At 45.0% G+C, this 18,879-nt stretch overlaps 1 protein-coding gene across 7 annotated transcripts in view; it reads left to right on the plus strand.

Moving 5' to 3' along the window:
* The first annotated feature begins 717 nt into the window (after nt 1–717).
* GSG1L (GSG1 like) overlaps nt 718–18,879 on the plus strand; it is a 65,097-nt gene continuing 46,935 nt past the window's right edge. For 2 of the 7 annotated variants that reach the window (XM_009936256.2, XM_075436295.1), the window contains exons 1-2: nt 721–1,483; nt 17,713–17,760. In XM_009936256.2, coding sequence (XP_009934558.1) covers nt 1,183–1,483; nt 17,713–17,760 — 349 coding nt within the window. In that variant the 5' untranslated portion in view covers nt 721–1,182. Of the gene's footprint in view, nt 1,484–17,712; nt 17,761–18,879 lie in introns of all 7 variants that reach the window. The other 5 variants (XM_075436291.1, XM_075436294.1, XM_075436296.1 and 2 more) reach the window with 4 other exon arrangements.

Here is an 18,879-nt window from a genome sequence, read left to right on the forward strand (position 1 = left end):
TTGGACACAAGGTCTTAGAGATTGTACCACGACCAATGTCAGATGCCCTGGTCTCCCCACAACACTCCATATTCAGCAGGTAGTTCTGAGCAATGTGGAAAGAGGACAGAAACTCTGCGAGTGAGCCAACCAACAAGAGAGGACAATATACTTCTCTTTGGAAATGGGATATTACGCAGTGCTCCCTCCTCTCACAGCATTGCCACCTGGCTAGTAAAGGCCAGGGTTTGCTCTAATTAGTTCTCTCCGTCTGCACAAACCAGGACCTACAAAGCGTCCCACAGACCCACTTCAAACTGAACATCTGCGTGGGCTGTGTCTGGAGATGAAAGCTTGAGAAAGGGGCTCCACTTGGTATTGTGAAAGACGCAGGTTTTATTCATTACACATCTTCAAATCTAAATTCCTCTGGGGCTTTGCTGACTTCCAGAGCAGGCCACCGAAGACAGAGATTTACACCAGTAAATGCTGATGGCAGAATCAAACCCCTGATTTACTACTTACTAGCTCAGAGCAGAAAAGCTGAAGTGCCACTTCATCCCTCCTCCTCTCTGTCCTCTGGTATCTAAAAAATGTATTTCACAGCTCCAAACAATGATTCTTTCTGGGACTGAGATGTGGTGCCTCCTCCCAGTCCAAGTCAGCGGTCAGCGCGCTGCAGTGGTCCCCGAGGTCTGCCGAGGACGGTGGCAGCGGGCAGAGCTGTCCCTGACACCTGCCTCCCACCGAGCTTCTCCGGCCTCATCCTCCGGGAGCAGAGGACAGCGAGTCCCACAGCCCGCAGGTGTCTCCCGGCGGAGGCGGCTGCGGAGCCCCGTGGGATCATGTGTGGTAGCCGAGCAGATGTTCACTTGCTCTTGGTGCTCTCCGTCAGACAGACCCTCTCTGATCCCATCAGCGCGCCGAAGCACACCGACTACAAGAGGACGGCCGCACTCCCGTGCCTGCAGCTGCTCCTTTAACATACAAAGGCAGGATTTCTAGTGAAGAGAAGAATGGGAGTCTGGCCGCAGCGTTTCCTTCGCTGCTACAACAACAGATTGGAAGAAGCTGAGAGTTTTGATGCCTGGAAAACTGGATTCTGAGTCGTGAGAGGCTTTGAGCTCCCCCCCCCTCCCCAAAATAAAACAAACCCCTTTGACTTCTTCTCTCAGCAGGAGGGGGAGGGAGGGCGGATTTACCATGAAGACAAATCGAAGATGCAGAGCCCTGCTAGCAGTGAGTCTGAATCTGATGGCTCTCCTCTTCTCTACAACAGCTTTTATCACGACCCACTGGTGTGAAGGCACACAGAGGGTCCCCAAGCCCAGCTGTGGGAAAGAGAAGAAGACAAACTGCCTCAACTACAGCGGGAATGAGACTGCAAATGAGACAAACCAGAATGTGGTTCATTACAGCTGGGAGACAGGAGATGACCGCTTCCTTTTCAGGTATTTCCACACTGGGATCTGGTACTCCTGTGAGGAAAATATCAATGCTGCTGGTAAGTATAAAACAACTTCCTTCCAGCTTGTGTTGCTTTGTGTTTGGCTCAGTGTAATAAACACACAGGCAAGCTGTTCTGTGCTGTATCGTAAAGCAGATTCGCCCTGCAGAGAGAGGCAGGATTTTAACAGTTCTTTGTTGAAAAGCAACCTGTTTCCAGCGAGAGCAAGGATTTGCTTGTTTACCTGCTGGCTGATGCAGGGTCTGTGCTCTGAAGCCAGCTGAACCTCCGGTAAGCTCTATGTGCTACCCTCACGGGCACTGCAGCCAGAGACCGGTCAGTGCTCCCCTTCAGGGAGCTGCTCCATGGAGCACGCAAAAGACAGCAGCTCGTAGTTGTTAAGGAGGTTCTGACATCTAACTGTAATTGCCCCCAAAATAACCCCTAGGGCAGTAGTCTGAATGATAGGGAAAGCACAAAGGTCACGGTTTTTATCAGGCTGTAGCCTGGACTGCTTCTTTTCTGGTATCCCTTAAGTAAATGACCACCCACAAACCCTTCCCGGTGGCTGGATTGTATGTTTATTGAACTAGAGTAGAGAAACGGCAGTTAAAGGGCACGACTGGGCACAGGAAAGCTCTGTTCCCTGCTCAGCCATTTACTTGCTGCGAACCACTCAAGAAGACATCTCTCCAGCTTATCAGTGCATTCATTCCCTCTGCTATAGCCTGGCGTTACCAAGAAATAAAACACTGGAGGGTGGGTGGCAGGTAGCAGCCATGGGACTGATTTAAGTCTCAACAGATGCAAACTGACAGTCCCTACTCCCAGAGCTGTCTGATAGAGCTAACATCCAAGCTCTGCTTCTGAAAGAGCTTTTTTCTAGATTATGTGACTGGAAAATAAAGTTTACAAATGTGCCACAGTATGAGATGATGATAGCCCATGGATACTGGGTCCTCCTTTCTGGGCTCTTTTCTTTCTGTCCTGCCATTGCCCAAGGATTAGACTGTGGAGTTGGTCCTTCACCATTGCTGGGAGAAAGGAATGGTTAATCATCCTACAGGTTGTGTCTCTGAGGTAGAAGTGCTCTGTAAGTGCATGCTATAAATCGGGGCACACTTGGGGAGCAGCTCACAGTCCATTTCATCCCAAGGTGCTGTGTATGCTCACTGGTATTTTTGAGGATAGTGCTTCAAGAATTAATTGGTCATTAAAACTCAATTTAATGTATGAAAACGAAAGTTCATGAACTCCAACCATGGGACTCTCAATAAACAGCTCCATGCCGAAACGAGTGCACCAGAGTAACCCTCTTGATGTTAGAAAAACATATAGAAAATAGATCATTTGTCTTACTGATTTGGAAATAAACTTAGGCCACAGCCCCCTGAGTGAGCAGCTTAAGACTCTTTAACTTCTCAAGCGTCTTAGCTGGGACTGGGAAAATCATGCATGTCCAAATTTCTGGCAGATACTGAAAGCTTTCCAAGCCAAGATTTATGTGTGAGATAACTTGTAACTGTGTGACTCTAGCCCACTCAGAAAACTGAGTTATCTGTGGGAGAAGAGAAATACAGTGATCTATTCTGTACTGGGTAAACAAAGCTGTGCTGTAGTGGGTGATTTCAGGAGATAGCTGGAAGCCAGCTTTAGAAAGTTATGGTGAAAGCAGGAGCGAGAGGGTTGTTGCGCCCCTCCCCATACCACCATAGCAGCCACATGTGTGTTTCCTCTTATTTTAAGCAGTACCTTGGTGAAAAGCACTCTTCAGTTAGCAGACCAGGAGTGACCAGCCTTTGGAAAGAATCTAGCCATGTACAGGTACATGTTGGCTTAGACAGACAGCTGCCTCGTTCAGGATTTACCGTAGCTTTTCTGGGAAGGATGGGAACTGTGTAATGGACACAGGTCTAAATTTGTCCCTAAGAGTGTCAACATAAAATAACTATGAAAGGTCTTCATTCAGACTTAGGGGTTTGCAATGCCAGACTGTCAGTACATTGTCATGGCCTTTTGCAGCCTGACTGGTGACCATTTTGCCTGAGCTCCAGGGCAGCGAGGCGCCAGCCAGCACTGTGATCACGCTTATATGTACACACACAACACTCAATTTATCTGTGAGTAATCCATTCCATAGGCTCATCACACCGTCCACAGCACACTTACTGACTGCAGTGCTGCAGGTATCACAAGTCATGCAGTCACCGTGTTCTTAACAAACACTAGGATGCCAGAAACAGCCAGAAAACACCACTAAGCACGCAGACAGTAGAGCATCACATTAGTCAAAATCCCTAGCTTGAATGCACTCCATGCTTTCAATAACATCCTTCTTAAAGCTTTACCAACAGCATACTGAAAATGACAGCAACAATGGCCTTCCTCCACGCAAAGTCGTTTCAGTAGCCACCCCATAGCCTCATGCCTCTGTCAGCAGAACATATGGCCGCAGCCTATGGTCAGCACCATTCCTACAGCTCCTGACTTGTCCCTGATTCCTCACTGTTGATGCCTGAAGCTAAGCAACATGAATCCCACCAGGAACACATGAATGCCAGTAATGCTCCCTGTTGTAATGCTGTGAAAACTCTCCAGGGACTCCTAACATTCCCAGCTATGAGACATGTTCTTCATCTAGCCACCAGGCTTTTGATTTCTCTTTCCCCACAGTCTTGGCACTGTCAAAACCTTCTGCTTTCTGCTCTGGTGCAGCTGAAACACGGCAGATCTTGTGGTACAGACACAACAGGACCAGTTCCCAGAAGACAGACACTGTAAAGAAGGGCAGGTCAAGAAGGACAGGCAGGTCTCCCAGCTGGCTGGAGGGGCTGGGACTCTGTCACACCTTAAAATGACACTTAGGCCACAATCTGAAACAATTTTTGGGTGTCTTCTCACTGCTTATCTGAAATGTCCATTTAGATTCCAGAAGCAGAGGTGCAAAAAGCATGCCATGCACTCTCTGTGCAGAGACTAGCGAAGCAGACCTTCATCTTGTTGCAGGTTTCTAGTTTTCACCGACATCTCTAACAGAGATTGAATGCTGTGATTATTTGTGAAATAATTTGCGAATCTAGAGTTTATTTTTATCCAGCATGTCTAGGGCAGCTAAAGAATCTGAAAAGCATTTAGCACCTGAGAAATGTAATTGTGAATCCCCTCTGGGAAAAGGAGGACATGAGCATATATATTTCATTGGTGGGTGAGTCCTGTAATTATTTAGCACAATTTCTGATCCAAAAGTATGCTGAATCCCAGTCTACCAAAAAGAGTCTACCAAAAAGAAAGGCTCTCCCTTTCAGAGTCAGTTCAATGCTTTGGGTCCCACCTGGGTGGAGGTAACTTCTGTAAGAGCAATGCACCCAGTCTCCAGAGCAGATGAAGCTGAAGCATACCCTATGAGCTCCACACTCGTGCTGGTCATGAGTCCTGTTCTCACTCCCACGCTGCACAGGGCACTTGGTGCCTCCTCCCAGGATGTGGGTTCCTTGGCTATGGCCAGGCATCTCAGAGCCGAGCTCTCTATCATTTAATTTCTTTCTGAGTATGACCTTAGGCGCATATCTTATTTCACACCTGCAGTCTAGGTCTGTGCTTGAGTTGGTACTGAGCACCTCACCAGACATCTGACCAGCGATGTGCTAATAGTAGCAGTGTTAAACTAGCTGGTAGATTCCGTGACTCAAGAACACACATGCCATGAAAAACATTAACATATGAAGTAGACAAGGTGGCATACCTTTTCCTAACAGGTAGAAGAGTTTGAGAGTTGGGAAGCAATAACAAGTTAGCTGATTTTGCTCAATAGCGTGTTTGCTTTGACTTTAACAGACAAAAACATGAACTCAAATCTTGTCTTAAGTGTCAATGAACAGATCATCTCAGTAATAGCATCCACATTCAGAGGGAAAAGCAGCTACCTAGGTGCCTTTTAAGAGTACTGTCCCATTAAATAAATGACAAGCCTTTCCATGTTGCTCACCATGCTCCACAGAAGCCAGAGAGATCAGCAATGGGTATGCATAGGCTTGGTTTGTATTTTTGGAATTATATTTGGAGGGCAAGGAATCTGTAGCTCTTTGTGTGTTCTGTACCACATATTCCTTAGCACTCTTTAAGGAGTAAAATGTAGAGTGGAACTTATACAGTGTGTAAGGATGCATCAAAATGGGCCATAAATACGGACATTAAATGCACGTTTGAGAAGCAGCTAGAGAAAGAGAGGTGTATCCTGCAGAAATGAATAAATCTGTAACATATAAAGACAAGAACTTGCCCTAAAATTCCACAGATCCAGAGTGGCACTGCATCACCCTTCTCTCCCGCCACCGTGTGATAATAAGCATATGTGATTCACCGTAGGCGGCTGTCCAGAGAGAGGGACCAGGGAGAGGCACCTTGTGAGTACATAATTAAAAGCAAGAGGAATTGGGAATTCTTGCTGGATTATGAGAAATGTGATATAATTGGCATGACTGAAACCTGGCAGGTTTATTCGCATGACTGGAATGTAAAAATTGCTAGTTATAAATTGTTTAGGAAGGAAAGAGTGGTAAAAGGAATTGAGGAGGTAGAGCTCCATATTAAAGATAAAATTTCCAGCTATAGAGAAATTGAACCCAGGAGGGCTGGATAATCTCCATCTGAGGATGTTGAAATAATTGGCACATGAAAATGCAGGCTTAGTAGCAAGAATCTGCACATTGCTGTATTCAAAGAAGACTGGAAAGAAACGATACAGGCTACTTGACCTGGTAACTTTAGGACAATTTTCAGGGAAAACATTCAGTACACGGCAACAAATGGATTTTATCAAAGGTAGGGTTTTATTAAAGGTAAATCTTTTAACAAGACGAATCACTTCTTAGACAAGGGTGACACGTTAGATCCAGTCTCTGTGGATTTACAAAAAAGCATTTGATGGAATTTTGCACTGAAAATTCTTTACAGAACTACAGAGAGCGCAAAGAATGGCAACAATGTGGTGATAGATGTAGACCTGCTTCCACACTGGCGAGTGCTAAACAGCCTGAGCCTCTTCAGATTGGAAGGGACAATGTACAGAGAGCTATGATATTGGTGGGGATCGACAAGGAGTGACGGCAATCAGACAAGAAACATCATTGACTGCTGCTGTGATTTAAGAACAATAAGGCATAACCGACAAGAAGAAATACTCCTTCCTACAGACCTCCCTGGGAAGGAATGTTGTCAAGGCCAAAACTGGGGATTGCATGGGTCCAGGGAGGAAACTTCCATTTGTGTTACTGACACGATGATTTGAGAGCAACCTCTGACCAGGAAGTCCCTGAACTAGTGATGCAGTCCTGATATCACAAGGAGGGTACATGGGCAGAATCACCCTACACCCACTGCTTTGTTCTTCCCAAAATATCTATCATTGGATGTGGACCTTTTGCTTGAATCTCTGGTGCAGATTTTAATTTATTTTACTTATTGTGACAGGGATAAATAGAGACTTTGTAAACTGACTGAAAACAGTCTTGCAAGGAGGCTCTGGCAAGTAACATAAGAAGCGAAATCATCACAATGGAGATTAGTTATTTCTAGTTGTCCCCAAATTTGGTTTTGGGACTGATTCTGTTATTGCTGAGATTAGCAATCTAGGAAAAAGAACTAGGGATACAATTCATGTCACCTAATGTGTGAAGAAAAAAAAAAAAAAAAGGCAAGATGAATCCTACAGCAAACCTGTGGACATTAGTAGGTGTAGATGTCTGTGCCTAAACTGATCAACATCATCCGCACAGTCAGTAGAGAGCAGTGAGTGCTTTTTGGGGAGATTAAATTCCTCCTCATATGGGATGAACTGAGCCTTGGGATTACATGTTTTCCTCATTAGCCAAAAAGGAATCTGTCTAAGTTGCCATTTCTAACAGAGAAGTCTTAATTTAAAGAGAATAATCCTGCTTTAAATGGACTCCTTACGTATGCTGTGACACATAGTCTGGGAATATTGGCATTACAGAGGCAAGATTTTTCTGCATAACTAAATATTTGAGCTGGTCTGACAGAGTAGTAAGAATAGTACTAAAATAATTAAAATTTTAAAAAAAGTTAAAAGCACTAAGGCATAAAATTCTCTGAGGTCACAGGTACTTATCAAAAGGTGGAGGTGAAATAGTGAGATTTCCAAGGCAGTTAAGAAAAAGAGACTCTCCTTCTAGAAAAGAAAAGAAAAACTGGTCCTCTGTAGCATAACAAATTGAAGTTCTAGAGGGGATGTGATGGTACCTTATTTATATATATGGATAGCTATCAAGAAAAGAATACAACCTAAGTAACTTGCCATTGAGAAAAAAAGTGAAAATCCAAGGAGGGGTTCCCAGAAAGTGCGGCTCTCCACTTCACCTGCACAGAGGGCAGTGTGAGCCAGGGAATCCGCAGGCTGAAATGGAAGCTTCTTAAAGTCACAGAAAGAACCGTACCAGGAAAGAGGAATGTTTCTGGCATGAGGAAGCTTGGAGCGAGTCCTGCATAGCTGATTTGTTGGTATTTTAAGGAGGTCTGAAAGGAGCCCTCTTGGTTTGCTGGCCTCGCTCCCACCATGTCTGTATTCTGTTACATGACATCCATGCTTCAGGGTTGCCGCTGGTCACCACTGGGAGCCAAGAAAAAAAATAGTTGCTGACTTGATGCCTATCACGTCTTCTGGAGGGTTTTAAGCCTTCTCTAAAGTATCAGAAATTGGCTACAGGTGGAGACAGTATGTGAGGAGGTTGCTTTGCTGCCGCTGACATTATTACAGCTTCTCAGTATCTAATTGGTATGTCCGCTCATGCACTGAACATTAAACTGATGATCTAATTTGGGATCAGAAGAGAAATCTCCCTCAGGCTATATAACAGGGATAGTAACAAATTTTTGCCTTCTTTTACAACACGGGGAAGAGTCCATTTCAGAAAAGCACTTGTGAACTCCTCCTAACAAATCCATGGTTTTTTGCTTATGCAATAAGATAGGCCTTGCTGTAGGAATTTAAGCTATATGATAAGAGTCCTCAGGTCTGCTCCTGCTCCTTGCAATGACTCTTGCTCTTTTTCCGTGGTACGTGGTAGCTGTGGTTTCTCTGCTGGTCATTGCTTTATTATAGACATTCAGGTTTTTATAGGATGTTGGGGATATTTTGTGTCTGCGGTGCACTGGGAATTTTGGATTTTTAGGTCCTTCTGATCCTGCTAGACAGACTAGCTGTATGAACATCTATCATACATAAAATGTGGAAATAAAATCCCCGCAGGCTGAGGCTCATAATAGAGTAAAACAAGGGACTAGGCAGTGAACTGCTCCTTATTTGACATGTTACTCTAAAAACAACTGTGTTACTTTCTCTTCAGATGTGTCTATCCTCAACGATATAACCCAGTAATCTTAAAGGAGATATCTGATAGTTCCTTGTGAACAGAATAAACACCAAAGTGGTGGAAGATTAACACATAAGTCCCATGTTTCAAAGAGAACTGAGGCACTTTTGCTGCTGCCAGTTAGTGCAAAATATGAACGGATGCATTCAGGGCTACGGAAATAAATACGGGATGGAATAGCAATCATCATGGTATCCTCGTGCTTTTTAAATTACAGCAGACACAGTCCTGATTTTAAAAGTTTCCTTATATGGAATTAACAGAACTGGTTTACTGACAGATCTCAAAATGGGTACTCACCAGTGCTGCTTCTAGCAGGATCCTCTGTTAATCACAAATTCATGCAATGTTATTTGGTGTTCTTGTTGGTAAACAAAATGATAATACAAATCTTCACTGATGTAGCTTGCAAATTCCTACAGAAGACAGTAAATAATAAGAAGCAGATGTTATTACTGTGGATGACATGACTTGTAGAATAATCACAGGCAAACAAAATTCACTCTAAGGTGTTCCACCTCACATTTGGCTTCATTTGGTGGGGAAAAGGTCACAAACCATGGTTAGAATGTGGGAAAATGATCAGGAAGCAAGGCCATTCCACCATGTGTGGACTCACTAGATTTGGAGAGACCAAAAAACAGATCATACTGTCATTCAACCTGATTTCACTTCGCATCACCTGGCCAGACAAAACACACTAAATGAGACTTTGTTGAAAAGTTATTCGGTACAAGCTTGGAAATAAGGTTCACAAGAAATGTAAGCATAACTTTTTTCACTTGATTTCAAAAATGGGATATTAATTTGCAGTGTACTGCAGTGCGCTTCCTTTAAAAGTCTGTGGCTGAAAGATTAAGGTTATCTCAGCTTCCATACTCCAAGTCAGGTGTGCTTAGTTGGAAAAAACAGGATACCTCAACCCAAAAAGCAACCAAGTATCTTTGGGTAGGGAATGTGGGAGAAGTTTCTGGAGTTCGCTTCGAAACAGGTAGCCTAATTTGCAATGGCAAAGAGGAACAGAGGGCAAACTAGGGAAGAAATACTGTTATGGTGTTAACTGTGGAGAAGGAATACAGGTTGATGTAGTATAGGCTCTGACGTCCAAGGTCCCCTCTCCTCCAGCAATCCCTTTGCCTCTTACCTACAGTCACTTGCATGTGTTTCAGGCTGGGTTTCACAGCGACATGCCATGCCATCAGAGTAATGCGTTGTCCTGAATCTGTCTTCCCCTCCATTTTGGCACATGTCAGCTTTTGAAGTTTTCATTTTCTGGAGTAATCCCATCCGTGAAAAGGAGTTCCCTTTTTTGCTTTCAGTGACTTTCATCTCTGCCTGCCCTGCTCATGTATCTCCGGAGCTAGGGCACAGATCCAATGCAAATACTCTGGTTGGGCATTATCTGGAGAGAAGCACTGGCGTGGTTAAAAGATAATCCACATTGATCCACAGCTAATAATTGGAAAGAGTGGGAGTTATTGAACCACATTTTTTCTACAGCCAGGGCTTTAGGGTCTTACTGGTTACTTACTCCTTTGATCTTTGTTAATCACCAGCCCAAATGGAACTGCTACTGCAGTCATATGAGAGACTGTAGAAGGCATGTCAGACTTCATACAAGGAGGTGTATATATTGACTGCATCTTCTGCAAAGAGCATAGTTTCCTGTCTTTCAGTTTCCTGGGGAGACCTTATAGTCCCGCTGATACTGGACCCCTGATAACTAGTTGAGTTTGGCACATTTACATTAGCACAGAGTAAGCACCGTGTGGCAGATGGTCACCTATGTGATGAAGAGGTGAAAACCCTCCTCTTCCCATTCCGCGGCTTGAAATGCTTAAAGCAACTCAGAACTCTTTGCCTGATTTAATGTTTTCCAGATTACAAAGTCAGGTCTAAATTGATGCTAGCCTCCTTGAAAGCCTCTCTCAGCACCATTGTTTCCTTGATTCTCCCAATCATTTAAAAATCTGAGCGATTTTCCAGCTCTCCAAATGATAGATGTGTGTACACATCTGTCAGGTCTTACCAAGATAATCAGATGAGTCTTGTGACTTGGCTGTGTTTCAATTAGACATGATTTGAGAGCAGCCTGTGGAGATGTTTGCTTTCAGATACTGTGCAAGATTTTTCACATCAGGGAGAGTTTCAGTGCAGAAAAACGCAGTTGCCATGGCACATCATCCCAGTAAGCACAAGCATGCTGGGGCATTCCTTGCTCTGCCCATATCCTCTGCCCCCTGCACAGCTACCTACTGCTCCAGCGAACTGAAGGGGAAACTCCAGAGTGTGGGTGGGGCCTCTCTGATAAAATTATTACCATTTCTTTGTGAATATGTGAATTGAGGAAAAATGCATGCCTGAAATGAAAAAGTGGAAGGCTTTAAGCTTTCCTACTTTAAAAGGTAGAAAGTTTTAAGAGTTTTCTGAAAGAGAACAGTAATATAGCATCTACATTTAAAAACAACCCTAAAAAGGAAAAAGATTGCGAGTTATCTCAGCACAGGTTGAGAAATCACGCAAATTCTCATGTTACTTGGAATAAGAGAAGTTTTGATGGGCAGCAGCTATGAATGACAGCTGTCAGAGTGAGAGAAAGCAATTGTTTTCATAGGTCAAGACATGTTTTAGTGTAATTCAGTGTGAACTTGTTTATTTTCCAGAAAAAATACCAGTCCAGCAAAATTAACACGGTCGGCTGGAAAACGTTGATTTTGCAGATTAATACTCGATTTTTCTCTAGAAAAAATTCAATTAAATACTCTGTCTGGGATCAGTTTAATCAAAAGTGGAGTATTTCACTTGTTAATTAACCTGACAGAACTCAGTTTGAGTGAGCTCATTGACCTGTATTTTCCCTAATGCGGTACTTTATTTCACTGAAGTTGTGTTGCAGTCCTCGGCCTTGTCTAGGCTGGGATCCCTTGAGGGTTATATCTTTTTTTAGACAAATACAATGATTTTACTCTCAGTAGATGATGTGGGATCTCATCAGAATCACGTGAGTCCAGATATAATTAGGGAGATAAAGATTTGCTAGGGCCTACTGGGAAAAAAGGGGACCTTGTCTTTCGTAGGCTGGGAGCCAGAGTGTTACTAAAAGGGAATGCTGTTTAAATGAAATTTAATCATTTAAATTTCCATCAGAACTGTACTTTTGAACTCGTAAAATTTTGTGCAGAGTAAGTGAATACAGACAGCTTTTTCTATTTTTTTGCAAGATGAAAAGCAGAGTTGTAACAGAGATCCTCCTTTCAGTTAGAACTACTGGATTTCTTTTAAGTCAAACTAAATAGAATATTTTGAAACCATATGGCTGGAAGACATACAAACTAGTGTTTTTCAGAGTTGTTTTTATTTTGCTGCCCTGGTTATTAATGAGGTATTTATCACTGGCTTAGAAAGGAAAGAACTCGGGAACATAGGACTAATATGTAAGATCCAGGGCATCAGCTTCTGGTCCTTGCTATTGCAACAGCCACGTTATAAACTTAGAATAGAACCATATAACCGTTTAGGTTGGAAAACACCTCTAAGATCATCAGGTCCAAATGTAAACCTAACACTGCCAAGTCCCACTAAACCATGTCCCTAAGCACCACATCTACACGTCTTTTAAATACCTCCAGGGATGGTGACTCCACCACTTCCCTGGGCAGCCTGTTCCAGTGCTTGATAATCCTTTTGATGAAGCAATTTTTCCTAATATCAGATCTAAATCTCCCCTGGCGCAACTTGAAGCTGTTTCCTCTCATCCTATAGCTTGCTACTTGGGAGAAGAGACCAACACCCACCTCGCTGCAACCTCTTCTCAGGCAGTTGTAGAGCGCGATAAGGTCTCCCATCAGACTCTTTTTCTTCAGGCTTAACAGCCCCAGTTCCCTCAGCTGCTCCTCATAGGAAGTGTGCTCTGGACCCTTCATCAGCCTCGTTGCTCTTCTCTGGACACACTCCAGCAACTCAATGTCCTTCTTGTAGTGAGGAAGTCCAAAACTGAACACCGCATTGGAGGTGCGGCCTCACCAGTGCCAAGCACAGGGGCATGATCAATGCCCTACTCCTGCTGGCCACACTATTCCTGATACAAGCCAGAACAATGTTGGCCTTCTTGGCCACCTAGGCACACTGTTCACCCATGTTCAGCCAGTTGTCAACCAACACACCCCCCCCCCAGGTCCTTTTCTGCCAGGCAGCTTTCCAGGCACTCTTCCCCAAGCCTGTAGCATTGCATGGGGTTGTTGTGACCCAAGGGCAGGACCTGGCACTGAGCCTTGTTGGACCTCATACAGTTGGCCTTGGCCCATCGATTCAGCCTGTCCGGATCCCTCTGCAGAGCCTTCCTACCCTTGAGCAGATCAACACTCCTGCCCAACTTGGTGTTGTCTGCAAACTAAGGGTGCACTCATCCAGATTGTTGATAAAGATATTAAACAGAACTGGCCCCAGTAACAAGCCCTGGGGAACACAACTTGTAACTGGCCACCAAATGAGTTCAACTCCATTCACAACTCTTTGGGCCCGGCCACCCAGCCAGTCTTTTACCGAGCCAAGAGCACACCCACCCAAGCCATGAGCAGTCAGTTTCTCCAGGAGAATGCCGTGGGAAATGGTGTCAGAGGCTTTACTAAAGTCCAGGGAAACAACATCCACAGCTTTTCCCTCATCCACTAAGTGTCCTAGGAGGAAATCAGGTTAGTCAAGCAGGACCTGCCTTTCGTAAACCCATGCTGACCAGGCCTGATCACCTGGTTGTCCTGTACATGCTGCATGATGGCACTCAAGATGATCCGCTCCATAAGAATATAAATACTTAGACTATTGTCTTAAAGCCTATGCTTTTTTGGTGTGTTTTCTGCCCAGTCTAAACCACCAGTTTACTGAGGTATACTCTGGACAAATCCAACCACTGTTGTGCAGTGTGAGGTCCTGAAGACAGGAGCAAATAAACCACACATTTTATGCAGCTGGTGGAAGAAACAGATGTGGCTCTCCCAAAGGCTTAAGTTCAGAGTGATTCCAGCGTGCCCATGGAGCTTGGAAGTACATCTGTGTGCTAAGATTAGACCCAATCTATGTGCACCTACACCTGCCTTTCCAGCTGCCCTATATACCTCTCTAATTGCTCCCTAGTGTCTTCCATAGACCCACAGAAGAATGTCAGCCTGCATCCCCCTTGGGAGCTGCAGCTAGGCACATCTGATCTGTTGCAACGCAGTTTCACTGTACACACAACAAGGTGTGCAGAGTATAACGGGGAAAGTAGCCCAGAGCCCTGGAGCCAGGGAACCGTGCAGTCCTGATGGCTCTATGGGACCCGTTCGTCTTAACTTTCTGGCAGGATTGAATTTGGGGGACTTACAAAAGCCACTTCTCTTTTTTAGCTTTTGCTTTCAAATTATTGTTCAGGCTAGGGACGTACAGATCTCCCTGAACTCCACCTGAGGAAGGTAAGAGGCACAAGCATTTGCCTCCAACACAGAGTCCCACCTGTCCAGTGTGTGTGTCACTGAAGTAGGACTCTTCAGTGGAGGAGGTAAGAGAGCAGCCCCCCTACCTCCATGTGCTAGGGCAAGGGAGGTTCTCTGGAGGACTGGTCTTCCTATCGGAGGTGACAAGACATGTGAGTGACCCCTCTGCCATGTTCCACTGCTTATCAGCAGTGTCTTGCAGTGCTTCCTTCCTATCCCTGCAGCTCTTACTCTTTACCAGCTCATTTACTTTCTCAAGAATGAGGCTCTGCCAGCATAGCACTCGCTTTTCGCACAGCCTTCTACGTTTTCTTGAAATGATTTGATTTTGCAGACACAATTTTCATGGCAAGTATGTGCCACAGACTTGGAAGGGCTCAAAGCTCAGGACTTCCCACCACATTGTGAGCACCAGAAGGAGAAGAAAGAGCATAGGCATCATGCTGGAAGCAAGACAGAGAGATCATCTCCACATACTGCCAGAAATTTCTCTCTGATTCCCTGGGACTGATGCACTGATAAAATCCCCATCTTCCTGTGCACTGTTTCCTAAGAATACACAGAATTCCAAAGCTGAACTTTCTTCCGTAGAAACTACTAGAGCATCTGGAAAGCTGGTTATGAGGGAATGCATTTGCAAGGGCTTGCATAGATGATGTTTCTGCCTCACTCTTAGGAAGCTATAGAAGAAGCCACTACTAAGTTCTTTGCTCTTATTGATGTTCAGATGGTTGATCAGTCCTCTCTCCTCAGCCTCCAGCAGCTCCCCGACACTGCTGAGCTCCAGAGAGCTTCCCATGCACTGTACATGGACACTGCTGCTGCATGGATGCAGGCAGTGTTCAAGCCAGGTCACACCTCTTCATTCTATGTAAGTTATGTGCAAGAGAGGTCACTGCTTGGCTCTCTCCTCTGTCAGAATCGCTGCTGCAACTGGGTGAAGGCAGGAGTATCGGGGGATGAATCTTAGACACTGTTCTTGTTGCATCTCTAAACAGCCTTTTCTGTATTCTCTAAAGACTCTCCAGGAGCCTGGTTATGAGAAGATCCATCTGGAAAAGGGCAGCACAGCAGGACAAACTCTGCCAAGTCTAAAATTAAACTTAAGAGGGCTTAAGAGATCAGTCATACAAGATACCCAAAAATAACTTAGAATAAATCCTAAGAGGAACAGTGAAAGCACTGCTGACACCTTCATTTCTCAGTGAGGTGCATGTCTGCATGTTGAAGTATGAATGTGGTCTATAAATACCACCAGTTGTTACCACTGGAAATGGAGGAGGGGTTTCCAGTGCTCCAGCAAGAGGAACAATGAAGGGTGGTGTTCTTCACCAGGAAATGCTTGTGCAGTTCCTACCACAACCTTTAGCAGTAAGCCAGGCACAATCCAGATACCAGCCATCGAAAGTAAAGTGACCTCCCTCCAGGATTTTCTCTGTCTCCAACCTACAATCCTTCTTTGAGTTCTGGGTCCAGAATGCCTTTTTCTGGACACGCCAGTATTTTCTGTCATTATTATTTTAACTGGAGGGCTCAGCCATAGCCAGGTCTCTCCACAGTGCTCAGGCTGGGCATAAGGCACTTCTCCAGAAGGGTGGTGCAGGTCTGGGACAAGAGTGGGGGAAAAAACCTCCATCCTTGGAGTCACTAAAGAATAGCTATCATAATTCTTGAAGTATTTCAAGGTTTGGCTGGGCAAAGTCACAGCTGACCTGATCAGGCTTTAGTGACAGTCCTGCTCTGAACAGGAGGCCAGACAACAGACCTGCAGGGTCCTGTCAACACCACGCTTCTGGGATGCTGTGATTTCTGTGATCCACTGGGTATCTGTAAGTTCGTTTGCCCCAAAACTTACTGACTTGACATTCCTTCTGCTCAGACATGGACAGCCTTACCCACCTCTTTGGAAACGGGGATGGTGCTTTGATAAGTCATGTGTCACTTCCTTTTCTTGACTGTCCTCTTGACAGTGCCTGGATTCACAGAGTCGAAGTCCTTCCCTATGCCGTGGAGACATTGCAATGGTCATTGAGACACTGAAATGTTTCAATGTCAAGCGAACCTTCTCTTTCAAAGAAACTTATACATAGGCAAACAGACTGCAGACTGTGTACATAACACTTTTTTAGCATATTTAGCACAGGTTTAAAATGGCAAATAGTAAACAAATGTGGTAATAATAGCATTATAATAATAGATTGTTATTTCAGCACAGCTATCATTTGAATGGTTACGTTTATCTCAAACCCACCAACAAAGACACCAGAAAGATTAACATTTTATATTGGTTTGTACGTATAATTAATTACAATTAAGAAAATATTACACAGTGACTTCAGCATCACTACAGCATTTCACTGTTTATTCTTTTTTAATGGCTCACATTTCCTACATCAGTCTTTTGACTGTGCAATTAAAATTGCGCAAAACTAATCAAAACCCCTCCTCCTGAAGCTGTCTTCGCATCAGTTAAAGTCGTAAAGGACAAAATGGATTCTTCTTCATTACCTCTGGCAGGCATGCTGTGCTCTGACTCCTCAAGGCAGGCAGGCTCTTGGTCACCTCGGAACACAGCATATTTAAGGAAACACATACACTTGGTGGATGGATGCACCTAGGGCAAGGGAATTTTTTTATAATCTCTGATTGCCTGAAGAAGTTAAAAGAAAGGTCAAAACATCCACCCTTAATATACATTTCCTGTTCAGAAGCAGCATGCTTCTCTAGAATGCCTGCAAAACTGGATGTGGAGTCCTAAACAGAGAAAATTTAATTTACAATGATAAACGGATGCAGCAGCCACAAAGCAGAGAGAGTGGTGCAGGGCTGTGATGGTCATCGCAAGGCATTTGCCTGCTTTTTTTAATATATTTTTTTAAAATGTTATGCAATTGCTTAGCTTGCTTTGTGCTTCAGGTTTTGTCTGTCATTAGTCACATGTGTTGTATCTATCTGTTGAGACACCTGTGCCCATGGCAATGCTTCCTGGCACCAGGAGGTGCGGTCAGACCCTGGTGGGGCACAGGCATTGCCCTGACAATGAGAAGTAGGAGGGCAAAAGCATTGGTGAAGTAGGCCCTTGCCCTCCCATTGCTACTCCATCTGGAGTGCAACAACCATTCCCAGCCTTGGGAAAGAGCACCTACGGACCCAACAGGGACCCAAACATTAGAGAAAGCAATTTCCTTCACTAACTGTATTTCAGACTCCTGACCAAAGGACCGTAACCCTAAGGGAGAGCCCAGCCTTGTGACCATAGTGATTTTGGTCCTGGCTGGAGGCACAGGTGAAGGTCTACACGCTGGGTGAGACAACCCACAGGTCCTGTCAGGTCTCAGGTGGGACTGATGGCACAAACACCAGTCAGAAAGAGGAGGCTGAGGAAAACCAATCAACTTCTGTCTCCTAAAATAATCCTTTTCTTTTAAAGGTGAAAAATGTCGAAGTTTTATTGACCTTGCCCCGGCTTCTGAAAAAGGTAAGACAATACAGTCAAGGCTTCTTCCCATTGTACAAATTACATCAGTATTGTTTCTTGACATACTTCAGTGCCAGGGGAAACATTACTTCCTAAGCACACAAGGACCTACATGTCATCTGGCTTACATAGATGCAGGTGAAACAAATGCCAAGGGTTTAAGACAGCTGTTTACTCAGGTTATACATATCTGTCATTCCTCTGATGTATTTTCTTCATGGAGCTGAATTTTTTTCAAGAAGATCACAGAATCACAGAATAGTAGGTGTTGGAAGGGACCTCTGTGGGTCATCTAGTCCAACCCCCCTGCCGAAGCAGGGTCACCTACAGCAGGCTGCATAGGACCTTGTCCACGCGGGTCTTGAATATCTCCAGAGAAGGAGACTCCACAACCTCCCTGGGCAGCCTGTTCCAGGGCTCCGTCACCCTTAGAGGGAAGAAGTTCTTCCTCATGTTCAGACGGAACTTCCTGTGCCTCAGTTTGTGCCCATTGCCCCTTGTCCTGTCACTGGGCACCACTGAAAAGAGCTTGGCCCCATCCTCCTGACACCCACCCTGCAGATATTTGTAGGCATTTATAAGGTCCCCTCGCAGCCTTCTCTTCTTCAGGCTGAACAAGCCCAGTTCCCTCAACCTCTCCTCGTAGGGGAGATGCTCCAGTCCCCTCACCATCCTCGTAGCCCTCCGCTGGACTCTCTCCAGTAGCTCTTCATCTTTCTTGAACTGGGGAGCCCAGCACTGGACGCAGTACTCCAGATGAGGCCTCACCAGGGCAGTGTAGAGGGGAAGGAGAACCTCCCTCGTCCTGCTGGCCACACTCTTCTTGATGCACCCCAGGATCCCATTGGCTTTCTTGGCAGCCAGGGCACACTGCTGGCTCATGGTTAACCTGTCGTCCACCAGGACACCCAGGTCCCTCTCCGCAGAGCTGCTCTCCAGCAGGTCCACCCCAAGCCTGTACTGATGCATGGAGTTGTTCCTCCCCAGGTGCAGGACCCTGCATTTGCCTTTGTTGAACCTCATCAGGTTCCTCTCTGCCCAGCTTTCCAGCCTATCCAGGTCACGCTGAATGGCAGCACAGCCTTCTGGTGTATCTACCACACCTCCCAGTTTGGTGTC

Source organism: Opisthocomus hoazin, chromosome 15, assembly GCF_030867145.1.
Source record: "Opisthocomus hoazin isolate bOpiHoa1 chromosome 15, bOpiHoa1.hap1, whole genome shotgun sequence".
NCBI lineage: Eukaryota > Metazoa > Chordata > Aves > Opisthocomiformes > Opisthocomidae > Opisthocomus > Opisthocomus hoazin.